Genomic DNA, 24,126 nt, shown 5'->3' on the forward strand with positions numbered 1-24,126 from the left:
CTCCCTAAAAAAGTGTTTATCTGGATTCAGCCACTTTTACTATGTCACTCCTCTATAAAATGTTATGCAATCAACTACTTAATTTGTCCCTTTTTCTGAACAGAGTCCACCTCTGCATAATTTAAAGTCTGTATAACTGCAGTCAAATCTTATGTGAAGGCCTCAGAGGTTTGTTAGAGATACTCTTGAGCATGTTCAAGTGTTCGAATGGCCCAGTCAAAGTCCAGACCAAAATTCATTTTAGTTTGACGTAAGACTTGCTGTTCACAGTCATCCAGCTTTAGCTTATTTGCAAAAAATAAAATAAAAAATTGGACGCAGTCTTTAGACGTGCAAATATAAATCCTCTAATATCTGGTATTTCACACCGCAGCCTGTGGTTCCACAAAAAGTTGACTTGGACAGAAAAATACAAATACTAAAAAAGGTTTTCTAATCTCTGTTGAAAAAATTGAAAACCTTTCAGGTGGTATGAATAGTTTTGGAAAGCACTGTCTCTCAGTCAATAAAAAATAGTGAAAATATTTTATAAATGGTGAAGGCACACAACTCCAAATCAATGCACATCCAGGGATCAGAAGTTTCTTTATTTCATGAATTTATTTAAATGTTTTGTTCAAGCTCTGTACATAGTTGAAGTGTTATTAAGAATGCATACCTGTCTGCTCCCATGCATACATGGATTTTTTTTTTTTTTACAAAAAACACTTTTATTTCTTTGGTCATCATATACAAACAATTAGTACCTTACCAAAATATTTCTCAAAGAAAGGAAATAAAAAAAATTAAGATATCTGTGTACACTGAAATCCTCAGTGTTAGCAAGGCACTTTGTAATTCAGGTAATCATTGAGAGCATGAATGGGGAATGACTCTCAGGCCTGTTTTTTATCATTATCCCACATAGTGAAACAAGTGGGACCTAATTCTGCACTTAGCTGAATTTTTCCAACTGTTTCTTTAGCCAATGCACTGTCATGAACAGCTAACAAAGAGAAATGTCAAAATAGTTATGGTCCATTTTCAGTAGTAAAATGCACACAGCAGAGAAACTTCCATTCAGCACATCCCTCAACTCATTGCCATTCTTAATTTTGTACTCAGACAGCAGCTTTAGCCTTTGTCAGCGTGAGAGCATCCAACAGGTTGCGCTTCTTGACTTTGTCGTTGCTTATGACTTGCAAATGGGAATTGGGCACCCATCCAAAATGCTGGTCCGACAGTCTAATCCCCTCTATCCAATCTGCAGAGAAAAACAATCTAGTGTGAACAAACTAGCAAAATAATCTCACGTTACAGTTCTGTGAAGAAGCATTTGCTTGTTTATGAAACTCTTCGATTGGGATTAAACACAATGTTTGAGAAGTTGACAAGGCCTCATTACTCATTACCAACCTGTGGCATCAAGAAGTCGCTTAAGTAAAACCTGTCTGACAACTCTAAGTAGGCTAAAAGATCTCCAAAAGCAGATCGAGCCTGATCTTGAGATACAAAACAACTTACACCTGAAGAGGAAATAGAAATGTCCAGAAAGATATTTCCTACATTTTTGACTAAGATCCAAAGTAATTTTCTTAAATTAAATTTGTTTGAATTTCTGAGAAATTAAAACGTGGAAAAAACAGAAGAAATCTGAAGTTGACCAAATACTTTTTCACAGCACCGTATGCACATATCTTTTCAATCCTAAGAAATGCAATTCATCAACATGGGGAAAGAAAGCAATTGTCTTACTGTCTCCGCTGTCTTTGTGAACCAGAATAATGTCTGCTTTTTCTACAGACATCTCATCCGGCTGCTGAGCAATGTAAGCTCTGATACACTGCATCTGTGCTAAATCTGGAGGAAGAGCAAATAAATAATGTTAAATAACTTAATAATTGGGGACAAGATTACAATGAATATCCATGTTTAATTAAAATTGGTCTGTTTTTTTTTTTCTTGTTTTTGTATTTACGTTTTATGACCTCATACTATTGCATAATGAGAAAGCAGCAGAATCTACACCTTAACACATCCAGTTTTACTCAACTAACAGACTACTTTAATTATCTTACACAAAAGATCCAGGGCTCTCATAGTTTATTTCACTGTGATACCTAACAGGTAAAAAGATAAATGGAAATCTCCATTTGGGACACAAATACTATGTTTCACAGTATTATTAGCATCTGCACAATTTTAGAATTGCTCCATTGATTTATTTAATTGTTTTGCTTCCGTCTTTTTATTTTCTTTACTTAGTTTAACTCTACCCACAGTATATTACACAACCTGGGCAAAAGTGAATCCCAGTTATCCCTCTGTATTTTTGCTACACTACATACAACATACGGTTGGTTACTAATGAACTCCCTTTGGGCAACGTGCAAATTACTGACACCAACACTCATGAAAAATGGGTGTACCACATACAATGAGTAACTGTTTATCCACTAGAGGGCAGCAAAATGCAATGTCAGTTATACTGACTGAAGCAAAAGTTTGAATTTTCAATGGCATAATCCATGTTATTAAATAAGCACTATTAGTTATTATTATTCTCAATTAAAGTCATGCACAATCTAAGAGGCTTAATTAGTTGAATGTAAATATTTTTAGTTGATGAAGATACCAGTGGGTCCTTTTGTGTTTGTCAGTAGATTTTATGCCTCTTTTACAATTGGTATCAGCCTGAAAAGGGGGAAGGGACGGGGTTCTTTACATCACACGTTTCTATATTAATTCATTGTATTTACATTATGATTCATATCGAATATTCTGAAATCACATTTGAAAATCCAAAATGTTTATTCAATTCTCATAAAAATGTACTACTTCATACATCTCATTAAATTGGAATATGTGATCCAGTGAGGCTTGTTTGTCTAATTAAAAGTACCTTTTGGAAATAACATCCTTCCTGATATTAAACGAACAAATCTCTACTAAAAATGTTTTATATATTGATCTAATCCCCTAAGAAATCAGTTACTGTGTTTTCATTAGCTGTCAGAAAACAAAATCATTCAAATTAGCAGAATAAAAGGCTTGAAAGTATTAATCTGCATGTAATCAATCTATAAAATCTGCTACAGTTAGTGGACTGAGTTTCTGAAATACATAAACTTTTCAAATCTATTGAGATGTACCTGTAATTGAGGAATGAATGCAGTTGTGGATAAAACTTACTTTCTGCAGTAGAAAAATCAACTACAGGACAACTCCTGGAGAGGGCAGATATCCAGCGTAGCTTATCACTCCTGATTGGGAAAATGTAGTGAATAATGCATAAATTATCAAACTTTAATGGTGTGGAAACCAAACAGATATCCTCTGTGCAATCTTTTACTTTGTCTCAGTTCTTAGCAGCAGGGAATTCTGTGATAAGTGTAAGCGGAAGCTGTTCTTCTGCAGAGTCAGGATTTTGACACGGAAGTCTTCTGTACGCAGTTCCTCCACAGGACAGTGATCGATGACGGTAAACTTTCCCCCTCTGCGAAAGGCACACAGCAAAAATCACATAAGTAAGGCAGTGGAAGAGAAACGACGTGAACAACTAAACACATGATGAACACAAGCATCAGATATGAGGATAACAGGCTACAGTAGATGGTGATGGTGATCAAATTTGATGACAACACAAAATTATCTGTTTGCTGACTCACTCTTTTTGTATTGATACTAGCAGGTAGTCATTGAAGAGATGTAAGTAAATGGTTCTCTCTGCTTGCTTTAGAGAGTCCATCAGTTGAGTGATGGAACCTTCTTTCACCAGCCGGCGTTTTTGACTGATGAGAGGAAGAGTCTGAAACATAACCAGGAATTAAAGACAATTAGTTTGCCACTAATAGGGTCCTAATTTAAGTTAGTCAGATGTTATGTGAATTTGCAAAGTATTCATAATGCGTGGCTCGATGCTTCAAAATAAAACCTTTTTATGACAAACTGGACCAAGCAAGAAAAACATGTTCAACAACAACTGAGGAATTTGTCTAGCAGACGTAAGTGCGGTAATCTTTTCTCATGTTAAGTTGCTAACTAGCAAATAAAGTTGAACTCCCAGAAAGAGTAATGTAGTTTTCAACGAATTTGCTACAAATGCATCCTGTACTCTATAAAAAGACATTTTGCAGGGTAAACATAAATAATAAAAAATGTATTCACTACTATTTGTTTGTATATATTATTAACTATTCATCCAGGGTTAAATTCCAATAACATTTGCTAGTTTATTTTTGTAACAAATGCTATCTAAATATCTTGATTCAAATTTAACCACCATTATCATTTGTCGTCCCACCTGTCCAGCAGAGAATGGCAAGGTTAATTAGTTTTTTGTTTGTTTGTGTTATGAAGGAATAAATCAAATTTGCAAAAAAAAAAGAGGTGTTGAAAGACTTTTGATTAATATGTAGTTAATAAAAAGTAAACTGGTTGGAATTTAATACATTTAACTGAACATATTTTAGCTGTTTAACATGCGTATTTTCAATCAGAAATACTACAATATAAAAATAGGCACCAAAACTCATGTGAAGACACTTCACCTTAAGCTTCTCATAGATCTGTCTATGGGTTTATGAATGTAAAAGCTGAGTAAATGGTTGCTCACCTTGCAATCCACAAATTCCACTTTTCCACTTAGCGATACCAAAGACTCGATGGTTTTCATTTCAGCGATGCTGTCGTTGCTCTCTTGAATGATCTAAAACAGAAAGAAAAAACAAGGACGTTTGCACTTTTACTTCCTAAAGTTAAATGCAGCAACTATTAACTGTGTAAAGATACTGTGAAGGCAGGGAGGTTTTGTACCCTTTCCAAAAGTTTTAAAGCTTTGATGGTGTTTTCTGCTTCCACTGTTCCAGGGGTTGTTCTTTTTACAATATTCTACACAGAAAAGACATGTGGATCAGGTAAAAAAAAAAAGGTAAAATATTTTGATTAAATGTGCCAAATAATCACTGGTGTTTGTTTACCTGGACCAGCAGCTTAATTCTGGTGATCCTTTGGAACGGAAGCACCAAGAAGGAACGGAGAGGAAGCCTCTGACAAACATGACTCTTCTCCAAGTTGTCCACAATCCGCTTGAAGTGAGGATTGTCATTCCTAAACGCAGCACAGAAAAAATATCATTAGTTAGATTTTATGGGATATCTATCTCGAAAAGAAGAAATTAAAATCCAAACTTTTTACATGAGTCTTTGGTATGTGGCATCCTGATATGACTGGTTGGTGAGGTAGGGCACATAAACCTTTCTGAAGCGTCGACATTGCTGAGCAATAATGTCACACACTGTAAAGTGCAAAACATCAGATTCCACACGCTCTTCCAGCTTTGCTAAAAATCTGAAAAGGACATTATAAAGAAACAACCTTTACCTTTATGCTCTCATAATATTTTTTCTCATCAACAAGCGGGGGTTACACAATCAATATTATGCACACCTCATCAGTGAATGCACCATTTAACAAGAATAGATGGATGGAAAATTTGATTGACAACATTGTTCAAAAAGTCCAACCTGTGGCTGATGGCCCGAACTTCAGTCAGACGGGAGAACAGCCAGTTCTTGTCCTGAGTTGTCAGCAGCTTCTCTAGCTCTTTATTCTTGACAAAATTTCCAACAACAATGTCCAAACTTCTGCAGTATGAGGCCTCTGAGGTCAAAACTTCAAATCTCACCTTGTATGCAAAAATAAAATAAAACAGGGGAAAACATGGAACTGATTACAAGAAGTAAATGATTGCTTGTATTTATATAGCTAAAATGACTAATCAACCTTCTTTTTTTTAAATATGTACTGGTAAAAGCTGATGCAATCAAAGAAATGCAACTCCAAGTAATGCAGTGAAATTTTCTAGCACAGCTAATAAAACAGTGGATCAGTTGAGGGGTTATTCTGCAATGTGGCAAGCCAGTATGATTTGTGTGAAATCAGGAGTTTGAGGTGTGGTGCAACAAGTATGAACAAGCACAAGGAAATTAATCCTAAAAAGAAAAGAAGCAGAGTCTCCAATTACTGCCAGAGCACAAAAGTATATTAGAGTGGGAAAAATAGATAAATAAACAGCAGGGAGTAAAACAAATCAATCATATTACTATTAATACATTACGTTTTCCCAAGAACAATGTTCTTTTTGAAAACATAATGTTACTTTCCTCTAAATGACGTGTAGATCTGGTTGAAAAGGTTAAGTTTGGATAGGACATACAGAGGCATCTAAAGAAATGACAGTTTTGCAGATGTTTCTTATTTTATTTCAGTAATTTGATTCCAAAGTTGAAATATAAATATTAAATTGGCTTTCTGCAACACCAGTTAATTTGCAGTATTCCCTGTGACTGTGTAAGATACAACATGTAATATATTTCTATGTATACATGTGATATGGATACTTATGTGTCTGGATTAGAAAACTGTTATTTTCATTGACTTTTTGTAATATTCTGTTACATTTCTTCATTAGCGATGATGCACAGTCATTAATCAGACAAAAATATACAGTTGAAATATTTAACTGTGTGTATTGATAAATTAGTGACTATTTTAATAGAATTACAAAAAATAGTCCCCATAGTATTTTTATAAACAAAACCGAACATGAATTATTTGAATTGCGAGAAAATAAAAATTTTGAGAAATCAGCTTACTATTTTGAAAGAGGTCATTCTAATGTCAAAAATAAAGTTTAGTTTTTGTAATCATAAAATTTAGCTGACCAACTGAAGAGGGCAGGAGAGAAAAATAAGCTTTCTAAGTTAAAGTCCAATGATCAGACGGTAATTTAATTGTTGAAAGGCAGCTGCTGTATGAGTTAGAAAACTCACATTTTAAACATTTGTCTGGTTTGAATAATGAACATGACTTGTGAGTCTCAAGAGTCTTTATGAAAAAATGAGAGAGGCTGTTTGGAGTTTCCAGTTTCTTGAGTCAGTGGTTTCCAGTAAATTTCCAGAGATTGAAGAGCAGATTATTGTTTGCTAATACAATTCTTGAACAAGTCCAGATAAAATGTTCACATGCTAAAGAGAATGAAGGGAAAATTAAAGATTATTAGAAACTATCTTCCTAAATGTTGTGAAACATTTAGGGAGACTCATTAGACTAAAACAACGTCAAACTCAAGAGAATCAGAATTAAGAACTATTATCTGCTCTACACAAACAGACATGAACCATCAAATATGGACCATGTTCCTAATGTGTGGTTAGATATTTACCTCCTGTAGTCGCCTCTGATCTTCTGTGAGCTTCTCCAGCTCAGGGTTGTTACAGACGTTGGGCAGATCCCGCCAAAGTAAGGACGACTGCGTGAGTGAGAAGGACAGACTTGGAGAGGAGGCCCTGCGTTCGCTCTGCGATCGGTCCGGAAGAGACAAGGTTTGGGCATTGGCGTGACCACATATTGACTGGGACAGGGAATGAGGGTGTAGGCTAGCCGGTAAAGGAGGAAGCGGTCTGCGAGCGGGTGGAGGTGAAGGTAAGGGGGAGCGACTGTTTCCCTCGCCCACTATGAGGGTGTCGGAGCGAGACTGACGCAGAATCTCAATGTTCTGAGACTCCTCGTTGTACTGCTGATAGAGTTGAGGACGATCTGAAGGAAAGAGGGGAGACGTTAGACTGACATAGACAGACACTGATATGCTGAAAGTTATTCAGTAATTTAGCAAATTTAACGTAACCTTTAAGTTAACCAACTTGATTCCTCTGACTTGAATTAGAAAACAGCAACAGTCCAAAAACAGTCCAATAGTGACAAATGTCCTACTTTCTTCTCCCCCACAATATACCTTTATACACATAATTTATCGAAGATATTGGAAAGAGATCATTTGCTTTAGACTAGTCTATACCCAGTTTTTCTATCTTGCCTGTCTATATCTAAAGTTTACCTAATTCCGAAAAAAATAATTGAAATTGACCTTTCCTGAGTTTTCACAACTATAATAAAGGTTTTTGAAATCTCAAGTTGTGTCTTGTATAAACAAAATGGAAGCATGTTTTTTGGTTTGTTTGTTTGTTTTTGACTCAAGGGGCAGCCCAGGGTAGAGAGACAAATAGCCAAAATAAAAATACACCACAACAAATAATGCTTGCAAAGGTTGAACTAGACTCCTGAGAATCTATGGAGAGTGGACAAATGGACTGACCAACCTCAAAGACTTGTAATAAAAGCACTTTAATAAAAAGAAAAACCACAGGAGATATGCAAAAAGATTATGGGTTACTATGAGAAGTGCTATAATTCTAGGAAACGCTTCTGAGAAAGGTAGAAATCATTTTCAACATGACTTTTAAAAGAAAAAAAAAAGAAACTCCTCAACATTATTTTTGTGTCTTTTGGGAGTTGTCTGTGTCATTCACACTTAGATACAAACTTATTGGTTGAATAAAAAATATTGAAAAATATAGAAATCTAAATCTATGAGATCTGGAAATACTTTAAGACCAAACTGTAAGCGTTACAAAGTCAGAGAACTCTTTTACTCCTACATATTGGAATGCAAAGTCACAGCCACAGATGAACATTTGCAGAAACCTGCAGAGGCTTGCACAAACTCATTTATATACAGATCAAGCACAAACGCATTCTCGCATGAACCATGTGAGCCAGTAGACAGCAAACTGCTTCCATGTCAAATCGCTTACATCAGTTTATGAAGCTGTGTGACCTAAACAGTAAACTGACACACATTTGCCTTTGCTAGTGAAAATTTCACACTGACGTGAAGTGATTAAGTGATAAACACTCTGGGTTTGGATTTACACAGAAATGAGTCACACTGTCTGAGGGGAAATGCATAACTATGTCATGGTTTCCGTCCATGCAGCCAGATCTGATGTGATCTTCAGACCTGTCACGTCCCCTGCAATTTACTGTTATCCTAAATTTACTCTATGAATGCTTGACTGACAGAAAGTAAACTTTGAAAGTAATTACAGACCTAAGCGTTATTTTATATATTGTGCTAGACTTATTTTAAAAGTGAATAATATGAGTAAACGCAATCAAAGCTAAAACTCAAATACTCACTGTAAAAACTTTTCCTATTCCGTCTTCCGACGGAGTTTAAAGCATTCCTGTAAGTGAACGGAAGTAAAGGAAAACATGTTAATTCAGCGCATTTGTAAACCTCAGTTATAACAAAACAAACTCAAGGCTTCAGAGATAATTCATGCTAGACTAAAATGATGAATAACTAAAGTTGTTCAATGACTAGTACATTGCTTATATTTTTTGACACAAATATATTTTAAGAATCATTTAAATGTTGCTAAACTCACCTTAGTTCTGCCTCTCCGCAGCTTTGGCTGTGAAAATCATTATCATCTAGAATAAAAAAGTATACATTTGTAGTGGGATTATAAAGTAACATTTTAAATAATTTAAGACTGTTTCTAAAATCAAAATGGATAAAACTTGTAATAAATATGAAAAAAGTGAAAATAAATTTGATTAAATATAGATTTAGTTGTTTCCAGAGCTCATGCTACTCTTGTCTCTGAAAGGATCGCTGATGATTGCTCCCTTTTAAATCACACCTGTGGTTTTCCCCCACCTCTTGTAATTTCAACTGACTGTAATTACAACTATGTGACACAGTTTCCTATTCTGGTAAACACTCAAGCTCTACGTAGTTCTGGTCCTTTGACAATGACAAGATGCAGACAACAGCTTCGAGATTATGATTGCCATAAAAGAAAGTGAATGCCATTCAGACTAGAAAACAGAAGTAGCAATAAGAAGATTAGGAGATGACAATGTGCATAGTGTTCATTTGAAATTTGGATTAGGGTTTGCGTTGCGCAAGCAATCATGCCTAAGAAATGACAAGAAATAGGAAGTGATTCTGGAGCTTTCTAAAATGATTAATGGATCATTTCTAGTTTTCCCCAGTCGGTATTCTGGTTTACCTGAGAAAGAAAATATTCTCGTTCTGCGATCTCTTCCAACACCTTCTTCTCCGTCAACGTCAACATGCTCTCTGTTTCGTCTCTCTTTGGTCTTACGGATCCCCATTCTTCGTAAACGAATTTCAGGACCGGAATCTTGAAAACTGCAGGAGCTCTTCAAGGTCTCCTGTCTTATATCCACTATCTTGTCTCCTTGTCTTTCTTCTACTCTTTGCCCATTTTCATCTGGCACCTCCTGGCTCTCACCTTCTCCAGGAAGAGTCAGGAGGTCAGATTCAGATTTATAACTAAGAATGGAACAGCTTCTAGGCTTGTAAAGAAAGCCTAGAAGCTTACTCTACAAGTTCACACTTAGATACATATCCATCTCTGCCTGTTTCTTCAGCTGCTTCTTCTAACTCAGCTAAATCTGCATTCCCGGCTTCTGTACTTTGCTCCAAAATGTCATCTTCCTTCTCAATAGCGTTAAACAGTGTGTGTGTGGGTGTGTGTGTTACAACATGCATAACTGTAAACTGGTCAGCATGCTTGTTGCTTTGGGTCTGCCGCATACCTTTAAAATCAAAGTTGTCCTCATCCTCATCGTCTTCCTCCAGATCTGGCTCTGATTGTTGATCATCTGTTGTCAGAGTCACAACAGGCAAGTTCACACTCCTGCGCTCAGCCTCTTCCTGATGCTCATCATTCACAATCTGCTTGACATGCTGGTTTTCTTCTGCCCCCGAATTTGGTTCATCCTCTGTCTGTTCACCAGAGTGTCCCAGGATCTCACGAACTATACTTGTGGCCCATTTAAGGTGAGGGGCATCAGAACGCCGCTTGGTTCGCTCAGGATCCATTAATATCCCGCTCCTTCGGAGGCGAATGACCTCCAACTCCTCTGGACTCATTGCTTCAGTGGCTATCTCATTCAGGAAAGGTTGAATTTGTTCTAAGGTGCTGCAATGAGGAAGATCACCACAAGATGTTTGATCCTCTTTTCTGTTATTCTTGTCTCTCCATTGTTCTAGGAGCCTTTCGGTCTTTGAGTCTCTTTTCTTTATCCCCATATCAGTGGGCAGTGCCTCCTTTCTCATTATCTCTTCAACTTCTTTGTCTTGAAGGTCCACAGGTGCTGCATAGCCATCTCCACTGGGGTCTCCTGAAGCAAGGCTCTCTCCCCTTGGTGTGTTTAGTTGCTGATTCCTTCTGCTTGGTGTCGGGTGGTGCTGAGGTTTATGTGTATCCTCATCACTTCTCCATTGATGATCTTCTATATTTGTGTCATATATTTCCACCCCTCCCTCTTCATCTTGTGACAGTGACACCTCATGGGTTTCTGACCGGGAAACAGTTTGCCCAACTGCACAGAAGATCAACTTATTTTCTCTCCCTTGTTGCTCTGCATTAATCACTTCCTCATTCCCTGCTGACGAGTCCTCTTCTCTTTTGTTTGAGTTTCTAGGTTCACTAAATTTCTCCCTCCTCCTAAATCTCTGCTCCATCTCATGCCCATTATCTACCCCACTGGACAGAAACACTTTGCTGGACTCTAAAGACAGCATTCTGTCTCTGTTTGGATTGCAGCTGTTGACACTCCCTCCTCTACTCCCAGAACAGCTCCCACCTTCTTCCTCTGTGCCACTAGTGCTGTTTAACAAATTTTCTCCCTGAATATCCGTCCTCCAGCTTCCCTCAGTCACTCTACCACTGTTGGACAGCGGCTCCTTGTCTTCACTAAAACTGTCTCTCCAGACTTCCTCCTCCTCAAATCCATCTACACTCAACCCCTCAGAGTCCTCGTTGCGTCCTCTTATTTCTAAATGCCTTTCTCTACTCTGGGTCATGTTCCTCTCATCAGGATTCCCTTGTAATTGCCACACATCTCTTTCCCCTTCTTCCTGTGACTTTATTTCCTTTTCGTCTATTCTCCTCCCCTCTTTTTGCCTTGGTTGTGATATGCCCCTTTGTGGTCCTAACCACATCCGTGTCTTGTCTGAACCGCAAGATATGCTTTCATTTCTGTCAAACCTCTCGCCTCCTACAATTTGCCTTTGTCTTTTCTCACCCATTTGCCCTGGATCTATTTGGGGTTCTTTTCCAACACTGCCTTCTCTTGTTTGTTCTCTCTCAGACTCTCTTATGTACCTCATGTCACTACCCCCCTGGCTTCTCCACTCTCCGCTGCTTTGGCCTCGTGGTGTTACTCGAGGAGAAGAATCACTCAAGGATCTGTTGCTTAAGCCTTCCCTTCCATCTTCCTGCCTTTTTCTTCTCTCTCTGTCTCGTCTCTCACTTCTATATTGATCATCCTCCCTACTGCCATCACTTCTGATCATTTGCCTTGTTTCCCACTCTCTGTCTGCTGGTCTCATTTCTGTTCTGACATCTCTGTCCCTGTCCCAGTAATCCTTTTCTCTCCTCTTATGTCTTTCTTCATTATATCTCTCCTGGTTTCCACCTCGATCCTTTCCCCGCGCTCTTCTGCTCCTGTAGAACACCTCATTCCTGCTGAAAGGGGTCCTCTGCTCTATCTTTTTGTCCCTCATTTTTTCCCTTTTCTCCAACTCTCTCGCATCAATATCTCCTTCATTCCTGGCATCTTTCCTTGCTGTTTTCTCTATCCTTTCTGTGTACATCTTTCTTTCTGGTCTCATTTGTGGAGAACACCTTTCAGAATCCTTTGTATCCATGACAGCTCTGTACTGTTCTCTTTTTCTACCGGCATCCCTATCTCTCCTATCCCATGAATCATCCACTTCTACTTTCCTGTCTTGAAACTCAACACCAGATACTTTATATCTTTCTCTTTTTTGTGTTCTGATATCTTCTGGTGGACTTCTTCCCTCTTCTATTACCCTTCTTTGGATCTCCACTCTTTCTCTGTCCTGGCGCATATATCGTTCCATTTCCCAGTCCTCCATCTGTTCTCTTCTGGGTCTATCCCTCTGCCTCATTTCTCCTTCTGCCATCTTTCTTGTGATAGGATCTCTGTCTCCTTTTCTCTCTCTGGGAAATGTATCACCTTTCTTTGTCCCTGTTTTTACATCTGGCTCAGTCTGAGTCCTCTCTACATTTGACAGCACCCTGCATTGTTTGTCTCTGCCATCGGCTTGCCTTCGTTCTCCGTCTCTCCACTCTTTTTCTCCATCTCTGACATGGGGAGGTCTGTCTCTGTCCATCGATCGCTCCAGGCCGACCATTTCTTTATCCCTCATTTTCTGAGTTTCGCTCTCCTTCCTCCTGTTTTGTTTTTGATTGTTGTTTCCTCGATGGAAGATGCCTCTCATTCCTGACAGAGGACTTGGATCCCGAGAGACCTTTCCACTAGGGAGAAGTTTGTCCATCGTTGTTAGGTTAGAAATTGTGTCACCGGTGTTAAAGATGGCCGTTTTTGGTCTCCATTGCACCAAAATGTGAAGAGCCTAGAACAAGGTAGTAGTTGTCAGTTAAATTATTACAATTTGCATTACTACTGCAGATTAAATGCCTAAGTACAGGTCAAGTCAAGAACATACATAAGTACTTAAAATCCTTAGAAATTGCTTTTCAGTCCACTGAAATGTTGCTTTAATTTGGTTACTGTTTAAACAACATAAAATGCTGCATTCTTATTTTTCTTTAAATTTCTGCACTTCTACTTGAAGTTAAAAATCATTTGACAATCAACTTAAACGAGAACGTAAGAAGTGAGAGGGAGGACAGCCTTTAACAGTTCAGTAAGAATGCAGCACGGACCTGCAAAAAATGCAGCATACCACAAAAAGCCTTTCAGAGAGCAGAGGCCCATGACACACAGGCAAGGCATGTAGTCCTCAAACTAAAGGTGAATTAGGTCTCAAATCGGGCTTCAAATTAGAGACACTTTACAGAGGTAAAGAACTACATTAGAGTTACTCACCTGAAGGTGTGCCTTAGGGAGATGTGGTCTATCCCCTCTACTCCAGTTCAGCTCAAAAGCACTGGATTGCACAACATATTAGTTCCTTGCGCTGACATTATCCGGGTGACAGAGCAAATGGCAAACTTGTTTTTCCAAATACGCCTGAACAACTTTTTAGTCTCCTTTTTGTTTCCTGCTCACTTGTTTTTACTCTTCTGAAAGGTTCATGTTTACGCCCGAATTCTCCTTGCTTTTTCCCTCTTGCTGCCTCTCTTTGTCTCTCCCCCCCACTTCTCCTCCTTCCTCAAATTCCCAAACAAGTCTCAACAGATTGACACTTATCTCTTCCCTCCTCTTTGCCTCTGTCCCGTCCTTACAGTTGCAGTGGCATTCTGCAAGTAGATCTTTCACAAGCAAAAATCCCTCTCAGTGTGTCCACTACTACTGTCCCCTGTGTGTGTGGACCCCCACCTTCGGCAACAAAACAAAACAAGCCCAGAAAACTCTTCTCTCTTCTGCTCCACTCTTCTTTCACAGAACACAGGAAGTACACCTCCTTGGCGTGTCTCAGTGATTGGTAGAAATGAAGTGGCCGGGTGTGTCTCCTCAACATGCATAGTCAAGGTAAGGGTTGTGATAACACAAGGAGGGTCAGGGGGAGGGGAGGAAGAAAGTGAAAAGTGAAAAAGTACACACTGCCGAAAAACCTGTGGAAGACTGAAAGAGAAAAAGAAAAAAATCCCTACTTTTTGTCCAGAGATTGAGCCTGTCGGAGAGAAAAGGAAACAAAACCATTTTTCATTTTGCTTTGTAAAAAATAACAGATGAAGCAATCACAGAGGAAGAAGGGAGGGGTTGCGTGCAAGGGTGACAGTAAATGATTTGTGTAATAATGGCTGCTGTAATTATGCAGCCATGTAACTTAGATTTGAAGTGCCTAACTGCATTAATGACAATACGACCAAAAAATTATTTGCTTTAATTTTGTTGCTGTCAGGTTTGGTTTTTCCACAAAGTTCATGCAAAAGCCGTTTGACCCCATTTTCTGCCTGCTTTTTCACATTTCTTGCCAATTCTTTGCCATATAAATGAAAAATTAACTGGAATGGATGGAAAACTGCAATTTTTGAGTTGAGTTCCTACTGGGAATTATCACTGGACTTTGACTTGGCCATTCAAAAACATGACAATGCCTTTATTTACCCATTCCATTTTAGCTCCTGCTATATATTTAGGGTCACTGTCTTGCTGGAAAATGGGTTTCATGTGGACTTTTTTGAAAGTCCACATGAAGTCCATATATTCCCAGCCACATAACCTTATTCATCCATTTCATAATTAAGCACTACTTTGTGTTGTGTCTAAAATCACAAACATGATTGGTTGTAAAGTCATTAAAAAGTTCAAAAATAACTGCAATAAATATTTTTGAGAGGAACAATATTTGCAATAAAAACTTTTTATGTCAAACTAAGTTCAAAGTCCAACGTAATCATTTACATACTATGAATTTCCACACTTCAGCGAGGTTATACAGTTCAACAGCTGATTCAATATTACGGTTTTCTGTGGACCAGTTTATGGCTCTGCTGAATTGCATTGTATTTCTCATAAGGGAATTTCTTAAGCTTTGTGCAGATTTACCTTTATTCCCATCAGCCAAATATGTTCAATTCCTTGCTCAATATTATAGGGTTTAAAATTGACAAAATCAAATTAAATAAATGATTTCTAAAATATTTATATATCTGCTAAATTTAATAAAATTGTAATAGATGTATCAAAAATGTCTGCAGTAAATTAAATAATTCAAGATTGTAGTAAATGTATACTTTCCAATTGTTAGTTAATGTTTGAATTATGTAACTATTCTCATACTTAATTATATGTTTATTCCTAAATCCATTATCTGTATCAACGTAACCTTGCAGGGTTGCGGGGGGCTGGTGCATATTTCTAGCAGGCTTTGGAGGAGATGCAGGTCACACCTTGGACAGGTCAGGGTTAGTCCATCACAGAGCAACACGGTGACACACAGGACAAGCAACTATCTACACACACACTCCCATACTTAAAGGCAATTTAAATAGTTCAATTAACCTCAATTAACAGTCATGTTTGTAGATTGTGGGAGGAAGTCGGCTATTTAAAGGCCACATATATTTATCCGACTTACAAATGAAATATGTTGCTTATATGTATAAACTCTATTTTCTACATGAATGTGACACACTTCTGCAGAGTGAGCCAAAATAAAGTGTCTAGAAATTACTTACTGTCAACCTATTTACCCTTTTTTTTAATTTAATCATACAAAGTTCAGTTTTATTTGGACAAAGGACAGTGAGAGGAGTATGGCACAATGCTATCAGTGGAAGGTCTGCGTCTCTCCTCTTTAATCTTGTCATTTCTGGGTGCATGACTGAATCAGAAATAGGCGGCCATTGTTTTCACCTGATTGAAAAACAAACAGGTTAAAAGGTGGGCCTTTGGCTGAGATTTATGCTGATAAGTGGGAATCAGGAGGTACAGCTAACTAAAAAACAAGCTTTGTTTTTAACTTTGCTGATGCAATAAAAAAATGCTTAGGCAACTGGAAACAGTAAACTGGTCATACTGGTATCGGCTTTCAAAAGCTTAAAAGTAAATTCTCAAGTTGTTATTCACATAGATAGAGCCTTTCATAAGTATTCTAGACAAGGCCTGCCTGTTGTGTTCCTTGCTGTTTGTTAGTTTGTTCACTAATGTTCTCTAATAACCATCTGAGGCTGATAAGAGATATGTGTCACTTGGTTTTCTTCTGTGTTTCTGATTATTTCTTGATTTGTTATTGTTAGAAAAGGTTTTGATGTATTCTATTGCTGGTTATTGCCATTAGTGTTTGAAATATTTGTTCATTCTTTGTGTTTAATTTCTTGGTTTGTTCTCATGATTATTTCTTTTAGATCAGTGTTAGTCCCTTTCCCCTTGGTTAGCAGTTTATTTGTGTCTAGTTTGTCTTATTATTTACCTTCCCTCAGTCTACCCACTGTTCCCACTCTTGTATATCTGTCACTAACTCCCAGTTTAAAACTCTGCATTCAGTGTAATTCCACTCTTGCCTCAGTACAACAACTCACTGGCTGTCATTGTTCTTTGCAGATCCACCTGCTCTAGCCTGCTTCTGGTTTGTTTTGAAAGATTTTTTTTTTAGTTTTATTATCATCAGCTCACATTTTAGTATTTTTAAACCTTTGACTTTGTTTTTGTACGCTTGTTTTCTTCTTATTAAACATCTCTTTTTTGCTCCAGCTCTGTTTCCATTTTTGTCTTCTCATTTGTGACAGAGGACTTCAGTTGGATTTACAATGAGAATAAAGTACATTTGAACTCTTTGCTGATTAGGTGATTTCTGAGAATTGCTTGACAGATTTTTTACAAGGATAAAGGAGGTTAACTGTAAATTTATGCCACACTTTTTAACTGTAAGAAGTTTGAAAATCCATCAATCAATTTCCTTATCTGTCACTATTATGTACCAGTTTGTGTCTGTTAATCATAATCATAAAAGAATCAAAACAATTTCCCAATACATATATATTTTGGATCGAAAAATGACAAAAACGTGCTGCCTTTGTGCATAAATATTCTACCTAGAGTTGTTTTTAGTGCAGTTTTGTTCCAATTCATTTCCCAGTTAATATTGTTTGTTCATTGCATTTTGAAATCTTGATTGACGGATAGTGGGGTCAGTTTTAGGTAATGCATTTACCTAAAATACATTACAATATTGTAACCTGATATTGTAAGCCTACAATATCAGAACATATTTTAAAGAGATGATGGAATGATTGGAAAAACTATAGAAATGTGCTGAATTGTATATGTGAACATATTAAAATCCATATTCACAGTCTAGTGACCACCCTCAGAAATGGCTGACGGTGGAGCGCAGGTGGTGCGGAAACACATTTTGCAGTAGGATTTGACTCGATACATTACCTGGTTTCGTAGGAGAAAAAGACAACAAGCCAAATACGTTTTTTCTGAAGTTTTTTTTTTCACTTCCGCTCACCTGTAGCTCTCCCCTGTCAGCTGATGCGAGTGTAAGAGGACTCAGCCAACGCTGATTGGTCGGCTTCTTTTTAGGTCACATGCGCGTGTTTGTGTGTTTAGTTTCATTTCCGCATTACGCTTCTGCCTGTAGCCTGTTAGCATCTTAAAAATCACACTTCAACACGACTTGAAAGAAAACCTATTAACTCTCCAGGGCAACAATAACAGCGTCAGCAGAGGTGTCCGAAATCCAATTTAACATTTAATTTGCATTGTTTGCATGTTATAAATGCGGTTTGATGTTGGTTAAGTAAACCAGGAAGCGACGTTAGCGTGAGGAAGCTCATTGCAACTTATTCTGACTACAGTTTAAAGTATTAAGCATTAGTCAGACGGTTTTTCCTCCACTGATTTACAGCAAAGGAAGCCATGGAGGTAAGTGGACGGCATTGACAAAAACCTAGGCTTTTGAAGTGGTAACTTCTGGCAAAAATAGATTTCTCATGTGGGGAAAAGAAAAATCACATGCTTAGGTATGATGACTTGACCTTATGAGCTAATTTGCATTTACATCCAGACGATGGGGTGACATGGCTGCGTTAGTTTTATAGAAGTTTTCATCAATGTGGTACATATTAAGATTATTGTTTACTTCTTTACTTTTTTTTTTTTTGCACTTGTGGTTTGCTCTAATTTTGTGTATTCAGAATGGAGCCATATACTTCTGTTTTGGAGGATCAAAAACTGCGTAATTTGTGTCTATTTTAAGCATAATTTAACCAAATACAGGTGGATCTCGAAGAAAATCCTTTTAAAGTTAATTTTTGGGCTTTATGGTAGAACAGTTGGTAGTACTTCCTGCAAGAAGGTCCTGAGTTTGAATCTTGGCCTGGGGTCCTGCATGTTTTCTTCCTCGTGTGTGCATGCATGCATGGATTCTTTCCAGGGACTCTGGCTTCTCCCCACCGTCCAAAAACATGACTGTTTGGTCAACTGAATAGTCTAAATTGTCCAAGGGTATGCGTGTGTGTGTGTGTCTGTTGCCTTGTGGTGGACTGGCAATCCGTCCAGGGTGTACCTTGGGTTTCCCTTGAAGCCCATTGCTGTCAGGCACCATCCACCTTTTTCATCTATGAGTTGGTGTGGAGGATGGATGGGTGGATGAAGTTAACTTTGTGCAGACTGTCAGTGAACTGACCATCAGTGTGACGCAAAAGGTTCAGAAAAGGCATCAAGGTACTCTATGTGTCATAGAGCCGCAGTCTTTAACTGTGGTAACTTTAAGTATGATGAACGATTTTGGAATTTTAAAACCCTGACATCTGTAAAACCTCAGTATAATCTGTTATAAATTAATAACATGGCATGTTGTTTCAGGCTTGTTGAGATGAAATTTAATCCACCGCTTTCCATTACTTTTTGGGCTTATCAAGACACTAAAAGTTGTATAATACAGTGATTCAGAATATACTTGAGAGTTGCTTTTTCTTTCTCTTCTAGCTGTTCAGAATTCCCATGCGAGGTTCTGTCTTGTTGTGGGCCATTTTGACTCAGCTGCTGCTGTGTAGAAACGGTGTGTTCGCCGGGAATGGCACCAAGGCCTGCAAACTACAAGACGAATCTGCATCACAAAGGAAAGTCCTTGAGCGACTGGAACCTCTGGCCGGCAAAAAGTAAGTTTGGCACCATCCTGCTCATTGAAGTAAAATCTTAGTAATATTCAAGGAATATATACTTAAACCCAAAGCGTTGCATCTGACTTTGTTGTTTTTAGTGTTCGGTATTACAGTAATGGTTAATGGCTCCCAACTTCATGTTCTCATGTTGGCAGCTTCTCAGTGACGGTCAAAGAAGAAAAGGAAAACTACAGATATGTATTCCAGCTGTGTGGAGATGCAGGAGGGGTTCAAAAAGCGGGAGTTATTCAACAGACCGACTCACAAGCTAAACCCACAATCGTTGGCTCATACACCTCGACCAAGGCCATTGGCGGCAGTAAGACTTTGCGATTTATTAAACCTGATTTTAGTTTCCTTCTGTGTGTATTTAACTATTTTTGAATAGTATCGTATTAGGAGACAAACCATCAAAAATGTACATCTGAAGAATCTGAGACATTCGATTACCTTTTCTGTTTTAACTTTTTTTTTCTTACCTTTGAGGTGACTGGGTGATGCTGATCTACCATAATGGTGATAACTATGATTCCCACTGCAACAACGAAGCCAGAAAGGCCATTATCATGATCTCTTGCAACAAAAACAAAGAGGTGGTAAAAGAAACACATGAGTTGTGCTTCATGTATTTACATTTTCATATCTTGTAATTCAAAAATTTATCAAATTTTGTGTGGTGGCATGTTGTTTCAGGCTTGTTGATTTGAAATTTAATCCACCAGTTTTCATTACTTTATAATACAGTGATTCATAATTGTATCAGAGTGGAAGGATAAGAAACGTGCACTAACATGCTTTACACACGTCAGTTTGTTTTCAGAGTAAATTTCAACACTGTTTTTTTTTATCCTGGAAGTGAAGACGCATGTTTGTTTCCAATAAACTCTAAATTAAGGGTTGCATTCCAGTCACTGCCAGTGGACTTTTTCTGCCTGGAAATATTTTTTTCTGTAAATGTTTTCCAGGTGAGTGAAAGAAAACTCTAATTTACCTTGTCCTCTTGTTTTAGGGTGACTTGGAAGTTATTCTTGAAGACAGAGATAGGCAGAGTGATTGCTTTTACCTCTTTGAGCTGGACTCCAGTGCAGTGTGCCCTCCTGTTCAATCCCAGCTTAGTGCTGGCTCCATAATACTCATCATGTATGTAAAGACATGTCACAAAGGCACATAGACTTCCCAGACTTCAATAAGAAATGCTGATTGGAAGATTTGTCTTCTTCCAGTGGTTTCTGCCTTGTGGCCGTTTACCTCATTGGCGGCTTCCTCTACCAGCGGCTGATCGTTGGAGCCAAAGGGATGGAGCAATTCCCAAATTATGCTTTCTGGGTGGAAGTTGGGAACCTTTCAGCGGTAAGATTTATCTAGGTTACAAAAAAAATTTTCTTTCTACTTCACAACTATGCAGTACCTTTTTTTGTTCTGTCGCATAAATTCCCAATAAAACACTTCGAAGTTTGTTGTGATGAGAAAACTATATAAAAAGTACTTTTGCAGTGTAAGTAAACATTTATTCTTTTTTTAAGACTTAATGTGAACTTGATTGTTTTGTTACAGGATGGCTGCGACTTTGTGTGCCGTTCGAAAAACCGAGAGGAAGCTCCAGCTTACCGAGGAGTGACCGCTGATGCTTTAGATGAAGAGCCAGAAGAGAGAGATGACCACTTACTACCTATGTGACCTTAGTATGTCAGAAATATGACATACATTTTCACTGTGTGACAGGTTACGCTTTTTGAGGTTTAGATAAAATTACTGGTGCACACAAGTGTGTTTTCTTTGCCTGGAATGAGTCAGTCCCCTGTTGAAACCTTGCTTGTATTTTAGACTTGTGGCTCTGAGAAGGTTCCTAAAAGGCAGAAGGCCATGTCTCCTTTTCTACTCAAAACATTTCAGTTTCAGTTGTAATTCATCCAAAGGAGTGACTCACACATTAGGAAGACAAATCATTGACTCTTCTGTGGAAATCAGATGGAAAAAGGAAAGGATTTAATGAATTTGTAAAGCAAACTCACTGGTAATGTTTTTTGATGTTTCTACTTAACTGATGACAGTTGTTTTATGGTTGTGCAGGCAGCGCCACGCTGGTTTCTGCTTAGGTAATGCTTGCTGCAGGCTATACAAGATAACTATACTTGTGTAAAAGGTTAGTTTGACCGAATTATGAATGTAAATTTTCAGCTCTTAGCACAGTGACAGTACATACAGCCTTGCTGCACATCTAGAGAGCAGTGCAAAAACCAAAGCTTTTGCAAATCTATTACTCTGCTTTATTTTTTCCCCAGAAGTACAAAGAAAAGTTTCGACATTAGTTCAGATATTTTGTGTAGTAGTTAATGAAGGTGTCAGGTGAAAGTGTCGCATTTTTAATCTAAAAAGGTCAAAGAGGTGCAATGCATCTTTAATAAAATTTAAAACATAATTGTTTTCCTATTTAGTACTGATGGACAATTTAAAACTGCTTATTCAGCACCAACCACAGTAATTGGCACCCAATAAAGATTTGTAAAGAAACATTCAAAGAAATGTATCTTTTATTACAACAATATAATCCTAGAAATAATCAAACCTTTTTTTCTTTCAGTGCTTCTATTGACTTGAGAAATAAGTTTTCTTTAACTAAATCACCATTGGCACCATTAGAGGTAACCCAGGAAGTTTCTGTAAAACAAATGTAAACTGAAAATGAAGACTGAACCAACAGTATTCATTTACACTTTAGAAAATTGATAAGTTTCTTTGAAATATTATTTAGTAATCCTTTGCTTTTGTTTCTCTGGGTTATAAATATAATTTTTTGAAAGGTTGTGCAAGGACCCCTATTATTTATATTCCAGGCACTGTAGTGGCAGCGTTACTGTTAGACCATTAAACACTGGCTTCACTCCAGCTGGTTGTTCCAGATTCATGTCAGAGAAAAAGCCTCGTTTGTCCTGCCATCACAAATGTAAACGGGGTTTTTTTTTTTGGCCGATCTCTACTCGGAACTTAAATGGAATTGTGTCAGATTAGACCAGGATTAAACACTCCAGGTAGGTTTTTAAATGAAACAAAGGAGGACTGTGTGAAAAAAGCACCTCATACCCACTATTAAGTTAGGCAACCCTAGGCAAATTCTCATGCATTACGTTCTATATCAAAATCAGAAGAGTACTTTTCTATTGACTAGTTGTACAAAGTATTCACAGAGAGGGGACTTATAATTGTGTCACTGGTGATTTTGTTCAAAATAATCTATAATGTGAGAAATGGATGTTTAGATTATTCTAAATTTTCTTTTTCTCTTTTTTTTTACTGATCTCCATCAAAGGTGGCAATAAATATTGGAGGCACTGTCTATGTTTTTGATGATTTCTGAAATGTGATATGCTGTATACTATTGTATTTTGATAATATGAACAAACATTAACAATGTCCAATATCCAGTGTTGAAACTTTCCTGACTGCTGACATTGTAATTGTTAACCTAAGCACCAGAAATAATCGTATGTTTACCAACTTTTGCTTTCTCTTATGTTTGACCAAAACCTTCTAACTGCAGTTTTTGCTTCTATTTAAAATGTTAGAAGTGGCAGTGACATCACCTGCTGTACTCTCTATAAATATATTGAAAATGTTAGTTTTGAGGATATCATTCATAAGGTTTATAAATTTTTTACATAAATTATTGGTGAAAACAAAAGTAGAGTGTTTTGGAATTTCACTCTGTAGGTGGAAACAAATTTTCCTGCTTTGCTTTGTCACATTTTACTAATGTTGGCCTATTTTTCTTAGTTCAGTGAATTGTCTCCTGTGTTCTCTGGTAAAAATGGTATCACTTGTGTTTGAAATAAATAAAAATGCATCCAGTTTGATAACTGTTACAGTAGAGTGTGATTTAAAGGTTCAGTCTCTCATTTAGTGTTTTTCTTGAGTTGCACCACACTTTCTTGATTTTTTTTTTAAGGTGGTACTGAGAAATGCTTCAGCTTTAAAAACAACCTAAAATGAAGACAGTATAGACAGAAACGATAAGTTTGCAAAGAAATAGTGTCTTACTGCAGATACTTCATCTCATCAGCTATTTTGACTTTATAATCATCACTACTCCCAACATACTCTGTAAGTGTTTACATCCTTACTGGTATTTTCAGACTTTTTCTTATTTCAAATAACTTTACTGCTATTACAGGCACATCCCTGTTACTGCAGTTTTTTTTCATTTCTTGCAAATAGTTTATTTTTTATGAGGAAATATGCATATTTTGTACATGTTTAAATTATTCTACACATTTGCATATTTTTCTGAATCAGATAATCCTATGCTTTTTTTTTAAATAACAGCATTTTCTTTTCTTATGATACATATTTCCCCTTAGTCTGTTTATATATGTTTTTTATATATTTGTGTGGTTCTCCGTACTTCGACTTGCCTCTCACTTTGCTGCTCGTACACTTTTTCACTGAGAAACAATAAAGGTACTCTAGAATCTGTCTTTCCGTAATATGTTTGGCCAGCAGGGGCCACTGTTTATCATTTAAAGTCTCAAGAAATGATACACAGTCCAAAGTTTTCCCGCTTCTTCAGGTGGTTATTAGAAGTTTTTTCCGCCTAGTCTACAGTTTCAGGTAAAATAGGTCAACCGAGTGTCTTATGCTCTAAAAAAAACACTTTTTA

The 24,126-nt window shown here is 37.4% G+C and overlaps 2 protein-coding genes across 2 annotated transcripts; one reads left to right on the top strand and one right to left on the bottom strand.

Annotated features, from left to right (window-relative positions):
* Positions 1 to 568: 568 nt before the first annotated feature.
* LOC106699614 (zinc finger CCCH domain-containing protein 13-like) lies at positions 569 to 14,510 on the bottom strand. The gene is made up of 15 exons (XM_023331065.1): positions 13,780 to 14,510; positions 10,453 to 13,303; positions 9,270 to 9,315; positions 9,019 to 9,065; positions 7,205 to 7,578; positions 5,505 to 5,665; positions 5,176 to 5,328; positions 4,959 to 5,088; positions 4,795 to 4,869; positions 4,595 to 4,687; positions 3,648 to 3,787; positions 3,332 to 3,475; positions 3,172 to 3,242; positions 1,735 to 1,839; positions 569 to 1,243 (listed from the first exon to the last, which is right to left on the bottom strand). Exons 2-15 carry the CDS (start codon positions 13,223 to 13,225, stop codon positions 1,101 to 1,103), a joined length of 4,455 nt encoding a protein of 1,484 aa, XP_023186833.1. The 5' UTR covers positions 13,226 to 13,303; positions 13,780 to 14,510; the 3' UTR covers positions 569 to 1,100.
* Positions 14,511 to 17,910: 3,400 nt separating this feature from the next.
* m6pr (mannose-6-phosphate receptor, cation dependent) lies at positions 17,911 to 23,323 on the top strand. The gene is made up of 7 exons (XM_005798773.2): positions 17,911 to 18,231; positions 19,297 to 19,469; positions 19,628 to 19,791; positions 19,959 to 20,065; positions 20,482 to 20,612; positions 20,696 to 20,822; positions 21,027 to 23,323. The coding sequence occupies exons 1-7, from the start codon at positions 18,226 to 18,228 to the stop codon at positions 21,147 to 21,149; spliced, it is 831 nt and encodes a 276-aa protein (XP_005798830.1). The 5' UTR covers positions 17,911 to 18,225; the 3' UTR covers positions 21,150 to 23,323.
* The last annotated feature ends 803 nt before the right edge of the window (positions 23,324 to 24,126 follow it).

This window comes from Xiphophorus maculatus, chromosome 3 (genome assembly GCF_002775205.1).
Source record: "Xiphophorus maculatus strain JP 163 A chromosome 3, X_maculatus-5.0-male, whole genome shotgun sequence".
NCBI classification, from domain to species: Eukaryota; Metazoa; Chordata; class Actinopteri; order Cyprinodontiformes; family Poeciliidae; genus Xiphophorus; species Xiphophorus maculatus.